Below are 16658 nucleotides of genomic sequence, written 5' to 3' on the forward strand. Positions count from 1 at the left end.
AAATTTGCTGTAACTTTAAAGGTGGACACAATTTTTATTTAACTACATGGCCGAAGATTGAAATGATTTATCAAATGGTTTAAAATGTAATCAGACTGTTATAATGCTAGAGACCGTCACTACTGCCTTAAAATCTATAAACAGACGAAGGGTTCTACGAGCTATTATAAAGGTTAATGAATGGAAGCACCAAAAGCAGCGATTCTCAACCCAAAATTCGGGGCACGCTAAGTTCAGAAAGAGTCACGAGACAGAGTTGGAAAAGCATTTAAAAATGAGCAAGCTCCTATGCTGATCCACGATCAGATCTACCAGCCGAGTCATAGAACTTATATAAATGGATCTTAGGTCTGCAATCGCTTAGCGCAAAACTAGCGAACGCTAAACCAATCCAAGAAACCAAACCACAGACGCTTAATTTAAAATTCATTGGCACATCCAATCAGGGTTGTGCGATAGGCATTCATTGGCGTAAATTTCAGAGCGCACTGCATGCTTGGATCTAGCGTTAATTTAAACCTAAACTTTATCTAGGTTGCCGACTGAGTTGAGATGGTAAAGATTGGGTCGCAGTGCAAAAAGGTTTAGAACCACTCACCTAAAGAGATCTGCGAGGGGTTAACCCTAACCATAAAACTGTGAAGGGATGCCTTCACCTGAATTAATGAAGCAGTACATTAAGAAATTGCATAGTAAATTCAAAGAAATACTTGATGAATAACAATGCCTGATGTTTTCTTTTTTCTTCAAAATTCAACATTTTATTAACAATGAATCAATGCAGTTGACATAAGAAAAGCAAATGATTTAATCATGCATTACTGTAATTTAATCACTTTGGAAATGTATCGTTTTATGTATTTATATTCCATATAAATTCTGAAAAATATAAATGCGTGTAACTCAAAGGTTAACATTTGTCATCAAACCGTTTTATAATGAACAAACCTGTGTCTAAACCTTAAACAGTTGTAAGTGCATTTTTATTAAGATGTTGATTTATTTTGCATACGTTACATAATTCATCCCAAGTCTTACTGATGTGTAAAAATAGCCCAAATAAAGAACCATTTTAACCTACCACAGGCATATAGTCCCGTGTTGGAAAATGAGAATAATTTACAAAAACAAACCCGCATTCTCACTGCACATCACCAGTTTTATTGACAGAAATGAGTGTATTATATATGTACATATATATAAACAAACACACACACACTAGACAGTGTATTCATTTCAAATATTTACAAGATAGAGCTCATGAATATGCCACATATAAAAATATGCATTACATCTATATAAATATATACACTGTGTGCAAAACATAGCATACAAACAATAGAGACAGAGCAAGAAAAGGCTTTAAAACGATGATCAGATCTTTGATACCTCCTTGGAATAGTTCTCAATAGTTTTATTTCTGCAACAGAAAATAATGAAGACGTGGAAGACACGGATAATTCACAAGGAAGGACTGATGGGCAGTTGCACAGAGAAGGCTGTCAGACATATCTCAGTTATACCCAATCAGCTTTCAGCTGAAACTGTCATATTATCCTTAGGTTCTTAAGTTAAAATGAGCCTCCTTAAAGCTAGAACAACGACATAAGCAGTGTGCTTCAGAATAACTGCTCTAAGATCGCCATGGTGCGGCAATACACTGATTCCACATCCAGCACGATGCCAATGCCCGCTGCTCATATGTTCCTGTCTTTTGACACCCAGATCATAAATGGCTGACTCAGTGTTTCAGGTCAGGGGACTGAAACAATGAAACACGGAGATTTTTTCCCCCCTTTCGTTTGGCCTATTTGGCTGTCAAGTGCTTCTTACTATAAAATATCCATTTAAAATAAAAAAAGTAAATCTATGTACATCTGCACCATCCACTGAAGGACACAAAAATGATTGTTCACGTCAACAAAACCATAGAAAATAAAAGCAGGTAAGGGGCATCACTAATTTACCACCCTCTTTGGCAAAATGTATGGACTATATGATTAGACTCCCACTGAGTTCCATCTTCCACAGATAAATGGCTCCCCCTACTGCTGGGGGTATTTAACTGAATTACACTACTTCTGAACTAAACTCCTACTTTCTTCTTTTCCACTCTTACCCTCAGACCTAAAACCAAGTGCCACACTATTTAGAATGTGTATTATTAATCGGATGAGAATGATGATCTATATTTGGCTTCCATCCTATTACCCGGGGAGATAAGAAAAGTGTCAGTGGAACTTAATGTCATACGTGTATCTCTTGGTACTTCGGAGGGCCAGGGCCACGATGGGATACCAGGAGCGCTGCTAGACCTGAAGTTCTACGGGGACACAGGCCCCCCCACTCCCCCAATACCCATATAATTTTTGAAAGCTGAACGTGAGATTTTACATAAATACTGGGGCGCTTGTCCCAGTAAAAGGGGTCTATCAAAGCCCTGGATAAATGCAGTGACGCATATAAGCTTCAGAGCAAATTGCTTCACTGTGATCCTCTGGGATACTACAAAAACATGGCTGCTGCAGTCGATACCACATCTCCAGCATTCTGTATGTCGTGACCTCACCAAGCAGTAGGCGTGGGGAGAGCATGAGCCCCAGCATACAAGGCAGAAAAGAGGGAAGCACAGCAAAGCCATTGTGGCAACCATGCTGTCCCTCTACTGTGTTGTTTACTTTATTATAAGCACAGGAATACTGTGCTGTGGGGCAGGTGGACACATATGATGATATAATCTCTGGTGTTCGCAAGGCAAGCGGTACTACTGCTTAACAACACTGATTCATCAGGCGGATCCCTTGTGTTTCTCAGTGTACATCTGACTATTCTAAACCTCAAATGAATCACCCCTCCCCCCACCCAATAAGCACAATCTCATTAACAGCTATCAACTTCGGCAGAAAGTCTGCGATTCTCATTTAGGTGAGCACTGGTGTTAAGTGCAGCAAAATAATAATCTCTGTAATATGCATGCTACAACAGCAGATGGCGCCAGTGAGAGGACTTAACAACAGAGCGCTACATTCATCCAAGTGCCCTAATTTGTTTCTCCATCTGAATTCCCAGCGAATTTCAGCAAAACATTGTTCTGCAGCACGAATATAAGATGTGCAAAACGTGACATGAAATAAATGGCGCACACCGATGCCTTGTGCAGGTTATTAATCTCATGCATTTTTTTGGTAACCCTTACTGGTATCTGTGCCCAAAACAATGAATTGGTCCAGAACCAGCTGTAGAGACACCAGTAACAGGTTTACTCTACCATCTTTGAACTCTTGCGCTCACACAGACATATACACAGATAGAGAAAACGACAGACAGACATGTGCGTGCGCCTGTATATGCATACACACACACACACACACACACACACACACACACACACACACTCACTGTATCTCATTTCACAGCATCACCAAATTTTACAGAATATGCGACTCTTCCACACCCTAGATGTGCATGTATCCAGTAAAATTCCAGCAAGACTGTACAGCAGTTAAATGTTATTAAAAATCCCAACTAACATCACCCTCATCATAATTTACTTATTGAAGTATTTACACAATAGACTGCTTGTTCAATTTACATGTATTTACATGATGGTCAAAGCATTCATTTTTTTTTGTACAAGGACAAATGGCTAAAGTAAGCTCCTCCAACAGTGATCTTTTCTCAAACAGTTAAGCAAACGCCTGCCGGCCAAGCGAAAGCAGACGTGTACCTCTCTTTCGACCACCTCAGGAGCTCAAGAGGGTTCCTTAGACGCCAGTCAGAACTCAATAGTGATGTGGCGCAGAAGCGAGGATGGGACCCCAGCATCCTCTAGGGGAAACGCAAAGCACCCCCCCCACCCCCGACATCCTGCTAAAATGCAGCACGGCTTTTCCCTCTGACCACCTGAATGGCACATAAAAGACCAGATGGAGGCAACGTTTGTGGGTCGAGGAAGAAATTAATGCACTGTGTTTTTTCATGTGTGAGATTCTTTCATAATTCAGCTCCTCATTCTTTTCTGTTATGCAAAAAAAAAAAAAAAAAAAAATTCTAAGAAATCACCTGTTTCCAGTTTGTAAAGAGTGGGAGGACCTACACTAGTGTGTGGTCTTAGTGTTGAGCACAGAGATGACAGTAAGCAAGTGGGCTGCCAGCAGCAATCAGTGGGCTGGAGCAGGACGAAGGAACATTTAATGTCAGTCAGATCCCTTTGAGGGGAACAGCGGTGGTGCTCACCCATACTGATGTAATTAAATGTGCCGAGCTGTTTGCTGTAGGGTATGTGGGGAAGAGAAGGGCCGTTACAGTATGGATGAACAAGAAAGACAGCATAGTGTGATCAACCTGAAGGACCAACAGCTTTTCAAAATACCCTTTTAACGCTCACATTCTACCTGCATTTTGACCGCTTTTATAGTGATATGTAGCAGCCAATGATCCCTGTTGCCACAGCATACAAAACTACAATAATAAAATCAAGAAATTCTTTCCAGCTGTTAGAGCACATGATTATGAACAATTTCAGATACCAGCACAGCCCTGAAGGACAGCCAGCTTAAAAAAGGGATAAAAAAACACACACACACACACACACAGCAATCAAAATAAAAGTCAGTCAGTGGTGCTTAAGTAAATAGTGTGCGGAAGAATGAGTCCATCATCGGATTCCACCGAATGTGGAGAGTGTGACCTCACAGGGCCTTAGAGTGGGACCCCCACTGGGAGCACATGTGACCAGCCCTCTAACTGCTAGCGATGTGTTTAGCGTCCACCTTGGCTCAGGCAGTAACGGGAGGCAACCGCCCGCTTCGGTTCTCTGTGCATCCTAGAAGTGATGGGGCCTGTTCAGCATCAGTCCCAGTGTAAGTGGAGGTCGTGAGCGTCAAGTATGTCGGAGGATATACCCAGTGGCGTGAGCCCACCTGGGGGGCCCGGCATGGTCAGGTCCAGCCACTCCATGTTGTCCAGATTAGCGTCCTGGAGGTCAAAGGAGGTGACAGGGACGGCGTCGGCAAACGTCAGTTCCGATGTGTCCATGGGAGAGTGAGGCTGTTCCAGCAGCTGGCATTGAAGCTCCTCCACCAGTCCCAGTGTGTGGGGCTCGGGGTCTTCCGACAGAGTGCCGTTCAGAAGAGCTTCCAGCTGGTTGTCCGAGGCCAGCATGGCCAGGTTGGGTGTGGAGTCGAGGGTCATGGAGGCGGCTGGGGCCAGCTGCACTTGGGGCGGGGGGCGGGACAGCACGGTGTTGACAGGGAGGGTGGTGATGCTGGCTGTCACGGGCAGCACTTTCCTCACCGAGGGCAGGTCTTGTCGAATGAGGGGGGAGATCTCTGTGCAAGAAGCAACACAACAATCTGCCTATGAAGTTCTGCAAACAGTGATCCCTTATATTATAAACATCATGACAGGCTGTAGACCTACATACCATACTTAGTATTAACATTAGTGTTTGTTTATTTCCTTCTCGGACCACATGGTGTTAAGGCGGGGCATGGCGCAGGTGGAAACAGAGTGACAATCCACAAAGCAACTCACAAAAAAGAGCTTATTAAACAGGAGGGAAAGGGACCACAAGGGGTGAAGAACAAAACAGGAAAAATAAGAACTAACTAAAAGAACCACGAATTAATACACTAGGGAACAGAGCAGGCACTTAAATACACAGAGATACAAGGACTAACAAGGGGCAGGTGTGGACCAGAACAAAGTCAACCAATCAATAAAGATGCAGGACAACGAGAATAAATTAGAACCCAGGAACTAGAGGACATTGATGAACACTGAGGGCTTAACGCTAGGAAAGACTAGGATCATCGATACAAGGAGAAGAGAATTAAACCAGGCACAAGCAGGGTAAGCCATAAACAGGGACACAGAGATAACAAATAACAGACACTAAGGAACCAGAAAACCAAGAGCCCAGCCTGGGGAGCAGGGAAAAACACTAGGGGTTGAAGGGATCCAAATCTGAGAGGGGGGGGAAACAGGATGACCAGTGATGCCTGCTGGTCAAAAGGGGACAAGACACATAGGACAGGATCAGACAGGCAATGACCCTGACACATGGTCCAGGACACCGACAGTGGAATAGAAGTGATGTCATTCTCAGTGGGTTTCCAGGGAGACAACATGATGCATCTTGGTAAAAAACTGATCTGTGTTTTTGGCAAAGTGATGTGCAGAGCTCCACTGCTGCCTCACTCCTGACCGTATGAAAACAGTCAGCTTCTTGATAATTATATACACTCGCATTGTGTTCGTCTAGGCTGGGGTTAAGCCCAATCTTAGCCCAGCATGCCAGGAACATTTAATGAAGTTTCTTATATCAATGAACGCCATCGTACATGTGGCCATGAAAATGAACAGGTAGAACATTTTGAAGCATTGGTTCATAATAAATCATATTTGAGGCACACAAGTATTACTAAAAAGTGTTTTGCCACAGCTGAAAAACAGAACATGCGTACCTCCGCTCTCTATCAGGATATCGAACAGGTCATCCATTTGCTGACTGGTGACTGTAGGGGTCTGTAACAGGAGACAGAGCACAGGATGCAGAGTGTAAATGGAGGCTTCAGAGTCACCTTGACATTTATAAAGAAAGACTTTGAATATACAACTCTGAGCTAAGCAAGGCCAGGCAGATTTATCCTCTAATATGATTAACGAAAGCATCGAGAGAAACTATTTGCTATTGTGGACAAATTACCAAATACCCCAACACAGTTAATCCTTAAATTCTCTTCAAAAGTGTAATGAGTTTGCATCTTTTTCCAGCAACAAAATTAAAGACAATAAATCACTCATTTGTTCCAGCCCCTTAGGCAATGACACGACAACTATCTTACACAAGCAGAACATGCCTGTCATGTTAGAATTTAATGCTATCAGCTACAAAACCCTGGAGAACAGGGTACACCACCTTAAACCCTCTACCTGCTGCCTTGATATCCTGCCTGCTGATTTTCTAAAAAGTGTTTTTAGTTGCCTTTCATTAGATTTACTGCAAATACTTAATTGCTTTCTACTGTCGGGCAGCTTTCCTGGCCTCATTGAAAACTGCCGCTCTTGAACTCCTCTTAAGAAAGAGACACCTGAATGCCTCAGTACTTCATAACTATAGGCCCACCTCAAGTCTTCCATTCATGGGAAAAATGATTGAGAAAACAGTCATTACCCAAATTACAAACTTCTTCATCATGAATAACTACCGTAACCATTCTCAATATGGTTTCCATCCACATCACAGTACTGAGACCGCGCTAATAAAGGTAATGCATGACATTCGTCTGTAGATTCAGGTGAATTAAACATCCTGGTGATGCAGGACCTCAGTACTGCCTTGGTTGACCAAAAAATATTGTTAGATAGGTTTGAAAACTGGGAAGGCCTATCGAGTGTTTAAATGGGTCAAACTGTACCTAGAAGGTACCATACACAGTTATTAGTCCAAATATACTACCATGAAGTATGGAGTCCCTCAAGGATCAATTCCGGGGCCCCTCCAATTTAAACTTTATATGCTCCCAATCTTGGTATCATAATAGACGTGGACCTTCACCAACCACATCAAAAATATAACTCAGATGCTGTCTACCTAGAGAAACAAGACCTAGAGAAACATATGTGTGCTTTTATCTCCAGTAGACTGGATTACTGTAATAGTTCCTGCTCCCTCCTGGTCGACCCATCTGCGGTACGGCGGCTAGTTTCTGTGCTAGTTGTGCACCTGGCAACTTAAAAAGCAGCGAGAATGAGGCGTAAGCTGTTAAAGCTTCTGCTTATCATGGATAAAGTGGCCACAGTCACCTGGGTCACAGTCGGAGCCTGCAGGCTGCGTGTCTGCTTGACAGCCTCCTCATAGCGGGGCGGGTCTTTGCTCTTGGGGGCGTGGCTTTGGAAGGTAGATGACTGGAGGATGAAAGTGGGAGGAGAGGAGGATGGAGCCTGGAGGGAAGGCAGGGAGGCTTTTCTTAATGGAACATTCCAGGCGCGACACTGTGGATAACGTCACACATTCGGCATGTGTTGGTGCGCGGAGGACAGATGCGGTACCTCGCTCACGGGACCGTTGGGGAGAACGGTGGAGGGTCTGCTCTCCGGGGAGCTGTTCAGGAAGCACTGGGGTATGTCTTTCAATAGATGGTTCTGGTTGGTGCTGTACTGGAAACCAGTTTCTGGAGTGGTGCATACTGGAAAGGTCTGCAGAGCAATATGAAAAGGAAAAATGGCCTGAAAGTGAGAATGGCTGAAGTGTGGGGGGGGGTTCCTGATTCACGTGAAAAAAGAGCATGTTGCAAAAGTGTAAAAGATGACAATATAAGCAGAAAATTAAATAAGAACTGTGTCCCAACTAACTCAGTGTGCCAACTTATTGCTCTTGAAAAGATTTTTATTTACCCACTGTTAATACAAATTAACGTGAACATGTATCATAAATTACCTGTCGTTATTTGAAGTACTTCAATACACAGCAATAACCATGCCTCAAGTTGCTTTAGGTATTAATACGGTTCATTTCAGGTAGTCTACAATATACAATGGCAGTTTCCAGGAACAAGCACATTTACCACTGCAAGGCTTTGTTTAGAAATTCCCCTTTGATCATGGGACTGGGTTGCAGAACAGAAACTAGAGGGCCGGCAGAGTTTGCCTAAAGCCTGGTAAAGTCCCAGCAATCCCCTGTGGGGAGTGAGGCCCAGGGCCCTTAGCCACCCAGAGGTCTGGGACATGTCCAGCTAGCGCGTATCAGCGAGTGACGGGTCCCCAATCGGCACGGGTTGGGAGGAGAGTTTAGGGACCAAAGTGCACACATTGCAGTTACATATGCAGATGTGGGTAAATTTATTGATACCCTTCCATGACAAAAGAACAACCCACAACTGTCTCTGAAATAACTTCCATTCATGGGAAAAATGATTGAGAAACTGACAAAAGTAATTTGCACCCATCATTGCTCATTCCACATTTAATAAAAATCAAACTTTGCTTGTGATCAAGCAGAATATTTGAAATAGCACAAATGGAAATAGCACGGGCAAAATTATGTGACCTTCTTTCCTTTTCTTGTAAACCTTCATTTTTTTTGTCGTCTGTGGACATAGAGATGATGTCACTTGCCAAAAAGCTCCAGTTTTGTCTGATATGTCCAAAGGACGTTCTCCCAGAAGCACCGGGGCTTGTTAATCTGCATTTTAGCAAATTTCAGACTGGCTTTTTCACATTTTCTTTTGACAGTGGAATCCGCCTGGTTCTTCTTGCACTGAGCCCACTGTTGCTGAAAAAGTGACGGATGGTGCGACCAGACGCTGCTGGACCTAGACCTTGGAATTTATCTTGTATCTCTTTGGAACCCGTCTTTGGTTTTTTTGTCCACCATTCTTACTATCCTCCTGCTCAATCTGGGTTCCGTTTTCCTCTTCCACACCCAAAGAGGTTGGCTACAGTCCCATGGATCTTATTATAGCCTTTGTGTTTAACAAGCGTATCTATAATTTTCCTTATGATCTCCTCAGACAGCTCTCTCCATTGCTTTCTCTGGTCCATGTTCTGTGTAGTTCACACAAAGATACCAAACAGCAGTGACCACTTTTCTCCATTTAAACAGGCTGAATGGCTGATTACACGATAGAAGATAAGCAATGCTAATTAAAGAGAACAGTTTGAAAAATCACTATAATCCAGTTATTTATCATCTTTTCTAGGGTCACCAGCAAATCCTTCCAGGCCATTTTAGAATTATACTCTGTAGAATAAGCAGTAATTTATCTGTTTGCACATTTTATTCTGTCACATTTCAAAGGCTTACATCTCTCATCACTCATTGTCTGCAGAGGCAGTCGAATTTTCACTAAGTACATCTTACACCATAGCAGAGCAAATAAATATCACAGTCATTAACTAAGAAGTGGCCATTGCAACACCTATTGTGCGTGACTAGCATTTACAAAGACAGTAAAATACTTCAGTCATTTCATAAGACTGAATGTAAGAACTAAAAACTGACAGCCGGTGACCTCTGCACAAAGAAGTACATCCCCTCGGAGGTAAAGTCACTGGAATATTCAAAATATGTTCTAATTAATTACTACTTTGCTGGAATTTTGCTGTATAATTTTGTGATGATATAGATGTTATTGCTTGAGTGACGTTTGTCATTTACATGATTAAGGTTAAGGCTCTCACAAAACACTAAAAAGGCAAAGTACAGTGGTACCTCAGAACTCGAACTTAATACGTTCAAAACTGTGGTTCGAATCCTAAAAAGTTTGAGTTCTGATCAAATTTTCCCCATAAGAAATAATGGAAAACCAATTAATGCCTGGTTAAAACAGTCATTTGTGAAGTAAGAAAATAAATCTATCCAAACAATATGTAAAGTTAAAAAAAAACCAATGATACCTTTTCCATAAACCAAGACACAACGGCAACACCAGACTATGACATGCGGTCCGTTGTTCATATTTATTATTACTCTGTATTCGTTAATTTGTTCGTAAATTGCAAACTTTTAAGTTGTAACATTTGTACAACTACTGCGTAACTTTTTGGTGAGCAATGGCTACCAAAATGATATAAAGTTCAGTGTATTACCTGATATTTTCAATAAAAAACACTATCACCAACAAACGATGCTATCACAGCGTATGCGAGGCTGAAACTGAAACATTTGTTTCCGCTGAGAGACGCGCCGCGTGACTCATTTCCCTGCGGGTACAAGTTATCTTAGGTCGGTGTTCACGGTTCGACTTCTGAGATTCATTTCGAGTTCTAGGTCATTTTTTTTCGAACTGGTTGGTTCCACTTTTAAGAAATTCGAGTTCTAATGAGTTTGAGTACTGAGGTACCACTGCATAGCATAACACGCAGACACTTAAAATCAGTTTCATTACATATTATACTTTTAAACCTTCAGCCAAATTGTGCACTTGACTTGTTTTTCTGCCGTTTAAATCGGCCTTTTAACAGGTCCCATCACGTGTGACTTACCAAGAAGGTTTGCAAACCACAGATGTCTTCTCATTGGTGACTGAAGGTTTCTTTCATCCATAAAGGTTGTTTTTCAGAGGAGTGTTGTAATCTTTTCGCAGTGATTGCTTCAGTAAAACCTCACCTCTTTCTCCCCAAGCCCGGCACTCATTAAGTCTGACTCACCTTAGCAATGTGATGTTCTTGCCTGCTGTATTGTGAGGGCGACTTGTCTGTTTTCGGGGCAGAAGACTGCAGGATACCTTGGCTCTGAACTGGGACAGCGGCCTGGATAACTGGCTGGGTCTAAACAGTCAAGAAAAGCACACTTAAAGACAGAAATCACCTGACGCACCTTTCTCTTTATTTAACACCTACTCCTAATAACACTTTACAACTGAAAGGCTTTGTCCAACCATGATATCACTTTAATAAAAATAATATTGGAGTATAATTTAATAAGCATATTAATTAATATTTTTATATATATGACAATTAAAATAAATTATAATAATTTCCAACAAAGGCTAATGATTAGCTTTACACACATAAAAATAACCAAGATTAATTCCATGACGTAAGCCGCCGTTTCCTAACCCAGACCTTGGGGCGATTCTGAGGACAATCTCGCGCTATCAAAAGCCCACCCCGCAGTCTGCATTGTGATTGGGCAGCAGTGGACTCCGCCCCCAGGTATGGCCACGGTACCTTGAGGCTAACACTGGCGCTGGGTAGCTGGATGGTGGTGGCGCTGGTAGGGAGAGAGACGGGCACTAGGATTTGGGTTGTGCCAGCCTGGGTGGGGATCAGGGCCTGGGGCTGCCCGAGGACCTGGGGCACGTGCGGGTGGATGAAAAAGGGGGGCAGTGCGACCGAGGGGATGGGGACTGGAGGAGAAGGTGTGACAGGCTCCTCCTGCTTGACCGTAAGCGAGGCTGGATGGACGAGGGGGGTCCACACAGTCGAGCAGTTCGGGGGGATGCAGCTCTCCTCCTTCACGACGGCAGCAGGGGGCGGTTCTGCGGCCTGGCAGACCTGCTGGGCCCTCTTCTCCACCTCCAGCTGCATCTTCAGCGCCTCCACCAGCCGCTGCTCCTGTTCTAACTTGCGCATCAGCTCCTCGATCTGTCGCTCCTTCTCATGGAGGCGCCGGTCCTTCTCCTCAGGGCCCACTCTGTGCGGTGATTTCGAGACTTCTGATGCCAGCACCTCCTCCAGGCTGGCGCTGGAGAGCTCCGAGGGCACGGGGGAAGAGGGGGGAGTAGCGTTCATGCACTCTGTCGCCCCCTGCTGGATAGATGACAGGTGCTGACTGGACAACGAGGTGGTCACTTCCATAGAGGCAAGGGGCAGACCGGTGCTGGTGGAGGTGGCCTGTGGTGCGCCGCTGCAGGAGCTCTCTTGGTAAGGCCGCAGCCGCTCTATGAGGTCTGTCTTCGTCCCTGACACGGGCAGGCCTCTCAATTTCAGCTCCATCTTTAGCTCGGCCACCTGCCGAAACATTTTACCAGCCGTTTCAAACATATTTCATCTGCTAGCTTCCAGACATCACTGTTCACTTCTCAAATGGTGCATTACTCATGCATCAGGGTCAGCGGAATCCCTGCATCCATCAAATCTCTCACCTTCATCTCCTCCAGGTTCGGCGGCAGTGGGCCAGGCTTGCGATTGGCCAGGGTGTTGCTAGGCCTTATGGCGGCAGCGGTGGGCAAGGACACCACGATTGAGTTGGGCAGAGCATTGTTGCTGTTGAGGGCTACGCCGGCGGTTGCTACCTGCCCGTCAGTCAGCGTCCTACAGGGGAAGGAAGAGGGGGGTGAGGGGAAGAGTCTGGCTAGACTTCCTGCTCGGGAAATAGCGGAACAATGAGAGATGGAAACGGCGGCGAGAGTCACACAATATTCCCATCAAAACAGAAATGATGGTATGAAGGAGAAATGCATCAACCCCCAGCTGATTTTAATGCCACTGAATGCAGCTAATCGACCTTTTTCTTTGATTTTGGCTTGGATTATAATTCATACTCATTTTAAATCATCCACAAGTATTCCACAGTAAGTTACTAAAAATACTGAAACTCAATGAATGGAATTGAAATAAACACTCTTCTCCATTAACAGTGATATGGAAATTGCATTAAAATGGCCAGCAAGGGTAACATAAGCCCAGCTTATTCATCTAAAGGTGCAGTACAACTACTGTTTATTTTATAAATCATTACTGCTACTTCAAATATTCTATTAACCAACCAGACAGAAACAAACGATGACTCTATAAATGTAACTGTTTAGATGTAGGAGAGATAAAAGATCTCAATCAGTATCTGTCACGCTGTCTGAAGTGTGACTCCAACCATTTCCGCAAAACCCACAGATGCTGGGAAAAAACCCTCTTGGTGGCTTCTGGCCCAAGTTCACTCGCTTGTGCTTCCTGATTGGTCACTCGCTTGTGCTTCCTGATTGGTCACTCGCTCGTGCTTCCTGATTGTTCACTCGGATCTCAGGGTATTTTTTTGCCTGCTGTTCCCTCCATTTTCCTGTCAGGGACCAGTGACTTCCATGTGCCTGTGGTTGCAGGATCTCCTATCAGGTGGACCACATCCTCCCGGATCAGCAAGGCAGGGCTAGGGGCGTGGCCTACTTCAGAGGGTGGATATGATGGTCTAGTAAGGTTAGGGTTAGGGGAAAGGTGCCTGGGGAGCGTAAAGCCAGGCTCATGGTGGGTCAAGGAACCTGCTATCTGACAGACCACATTCTCTCAAATCAACGAGGTAGGGCTGGGGGTGTGGCCTACTTGAGGGGGGCGGGTAGGATGGTCTGGTAGTTGTAGTGCTGCTGCTGTTGCTGGCTCAGAATCTGCAGCTGCAGGAAGAGCTGCTGCTGCTGCAGGAGTCGGGCGTAGGAGGAGTCCATGGGGGCCTCGCTGGGCTCCGCCTTCTGGTCAGGGGGGATGTATTGGTGGTACTTCAGTTTCTTCACCCGGGGTCTGGCCTCCTTGCCCTTCTTACTGCGACTCTTGTCATTTGCTTGCTTGGGCTGGCTTTGCTACAGTGAGGGAAGGAGAACAGAAGGGATAAGAAAAGGAGGGCTTCATAGAAGGGAGTAAAAGCGAGCCTCCCCTTCAGGTTATCAAAAGGCCGACAACAGGAGCCCCGGGGTGGGAGGGGGGGGGGGGCTGCGAGTGTCTCTAGGAGGAGGAATTTAACCTGAAATATCTCCACATACATATCAACAATAAGAAGCAGAACAATGGCTGTGTGAGTGTATCACTGAATATTGGCTACGATTACAAAGCAAGTGAACTAGAGATGGTTAATCCAAATAGAAATGCTGGCAGTGTAAATGAAAGCCCTCAGTGTCTCTCACTGAAACATCAGCTTTTGTCTGGAAAGACAGGATAAGGTCACGTAGGAACAGGAACATAATTTGATACGGGATGTGACTTTGTTACAGGATACACCAAATAAATAACCCTAAATAACAGCACCCATCAAATGTTAAACTGAGACAATGACCTTGTCAGACCAAACAGGAATGCTCAGAAGAGAACAGACACACCTGCCCTTCTCTGTTATTCTCAAAATCAGGATTTTACTTCTAACCTGAGATTGCAGCTACACTCAAAATGTAAGTTCAGTGACCCGAGCCGCAGGAAGTGGGAAGTAAACTCCCTTGGTGCATCCAAAATTGCCAACTTAGACAATACATACTGATTACAATACAATTTAGAAGCATACTACTTGGCCGTTAATGTAGTAGGTACAGTATGCACTCGGACACACCGCGGTAGCCATGTAGCCTGACCTTGGTGTTTTCCAGTGATGTAGCTTGACCCCCGTGGAAGTTAATAAACTGATAAAAAGTATCAACGAAACCAGTGGAATTAAGCAATTGGCGAATTTCTGAGCAGGTGACATTATTCGTCTCTGGTTGCAGTTCTAGTGGCCTTGTGTGGCCTGTGGGACAGCGTAGCATCCATCACTTTTTCACACAGGAATTTCACAGAACATAGTATGTCATCCGGGTACCATTCACCTACTGTCTCATCCATTCATAGCATACTGATTACTTTGCATATTATGTTTCGACTCCTACATAGTAAACAAGTATGTGATTTCGGATGAACCTCGAGGCAGACTCAAGCTGAAGGAGTACATACTACCTGGGAAGATCCACTGAACAGAGAATTGAGAATGATGCTAAATGAGCAGCACATTCATCTGTCAAACTGGAAGGCTTCCCCATGTTTAAACCACACACCAGGCCCTGCATCAGAACATGTTGTGTCGTTGGTTTACCTTCACTAGGGTGGGCCCGGCCTTTGATCCGGAGGGTACGGCTTGACTACTGATCACCACCCGACTGGCTGGCTGCTCGCTAGTGGACAGCAGCTTGGGCACGTCAGCTGTAACCTGGCAGGCAGTTAGATAGCTCTGCGTCAGAGAGGAGAGATGAATATAAACAATATGGCCCAAGACGATGACTATTTTTGCTCGGCTGTGTAAGAAAGGAAGAGAAACTCTACCAGGAGACAAAAATACAAATCAGACAACATCTAAACACCTACAGTCTCATACTCACTTCAATCAAACCCACACTTCGCCCAGACTTACTCTACATAACCAAGAACTGCAAGCTATTATTGTCACTTCACTAATAATGAGACACTAATACTGGTATAAGCATCTGTTATATGATGCTGATGTGAAACTGAATTACCATTTTTGCTCATAGGAGCAGATGGGCTGTACAGCAGAGACTAAATGACCTGCTGTCTTCCTCAAAGGCGCTTGTAATCCATGACGGACTGCCTGAGAGGCAATGTTACCTGTACCTGCAGGCCGGAGCTGGGCAGCAAGAGCAAAGGCTCGCTGGGCTTGGCCTCGGGCTCCCCAGGTGAAGCTGCAGATCCCTGGGACTCCTGGCTAGCCGGCTGCTCTGGGGACAGGGCATCACTGCTGTCTTCCTCAAAGGGGCACGAGTCCAGCGTCTTGGGGTAGTTGACCTGGCCCACTTTGGGGCCGGCACAGGGGACAAAGAGGAGCATGGCTTGTCAGAACAAGGTCAGGTGTGCAATGTTGAAAAATATTGCCACAGAAATTATACCAAGCATCTCTTTCATGAGGTATCAGTGCAAGAAATAAGGAACTAAGATTCACCCCAACACCATTTTCACCACTACAAAAAGCAGAGGGAAGTCCCCTCCACATCATATACGACAAACTCCTTTATAATTTTAGCACCAAAATATTTTAATTATACACATATACGGGTAACTACAAAATGACTGAAGCACCAGCGTAGCTGAGCAGGTTCCGGTGCTACCCTGAGTTCATAGAGCAGCTTCAGATAGCTGCCCAGGCAGAGATCCGACTTGGACGTGGAGCTCTGAGGCAGCGCTGAGATGCTATGAGAAGATAAACTGAACTGTTTAGTCTGATTGGTCGACCGCAGTGTTTCAGTCGCCACAGGTGCTGCTCCAAAGTCTCCGCTAAGTCTTCGACTGGCTGGAGATCTGGTGACCGAGGCATGGAATATGGTATTTCATGCTCAAAAAATAATAATAAAATGCTCAGTAGCTACTCCAGCACTGTCAGAGAGGGAATTCCTACTTTAGAGGATAGCGTGGGTAATATTATATCTGTAGAATTTTTATTCGTTCTTCTACCAGTTTCATTTACTTGCAGGTCT

The 16658-nt window shown here is 44.5% G+C and overlaps 1 protein-coding gene across 7 annotated transcripts in view; it reads right to left on the reverse strand.

Annotated features, from left to right (window-relative positions):
* Positions 1–1138: 1138 nt before the first annotated feature.
* The window catches only part of mrtfba (myocardin related transcription factor Ba), a 44425-nt gene continuing 28905 nt past the window's right edge, over positions 1139–16658 (reverse strand). For 4 of the 7 annotated variants that reach the window (XM_049015100.1, XM_049015103.1, XM_049015102.1 and 1 more), the window contains 10 exons: positions 15796–15980; positions 15266–15400; positions 13762–14012; positions 12594–12762; positions 11677–12459; positions 11155–11274; positions 8056–8202; positions 7810–7947; positions 6468–6528; positions 1139–5330 (listed from right to left, as the gene is read on the reverse strand). In XM_049015100.1, the coding sequence (XP_048871057.1) occupies positions 4852–5330; positions 6468–6528; positions 7810–7947; positions 8056–8202; positions 11155–11274; positions 11677–12459; positions 12594–12762; positions 13762–14012; positions 15266–15400; positions 15796–15980 (2468 nt within the window). In that variant the 3' untranslated portion in view covers positions 1139–4851. The remainder of the gene's footprint in view (positions 5331–6467; positions 6529–7809; positions 7948–8055; positions 8203–11154; positions 11275–11676; positions 12460–12593; positions 12763–13761; positions 14013–15265; positions 15401–15795; positions 15981–16658) is intronic. The other 3 variants (XM_049015107.1, XM_049015105.1, XM_049015106.1) reach the window with 3 other exon arrangements.

The sequence above is a fragment of the Brienomyrus brachyistius genome, chromosome 5 (genome assembly GCF_023856365.1).
Source record: "Brienomyrus brachyistius isolate T26 chromosome 5, BBRACH_0.4, whole genome shotgun sequence".
Classification (NCBI taxonomy): Eukaryota; Metazoa; Chordata; class Actinopteri; order Osteoglossiformes; family Mormyridae; genus Brienomyrus; species Brienomyrus brachyistius.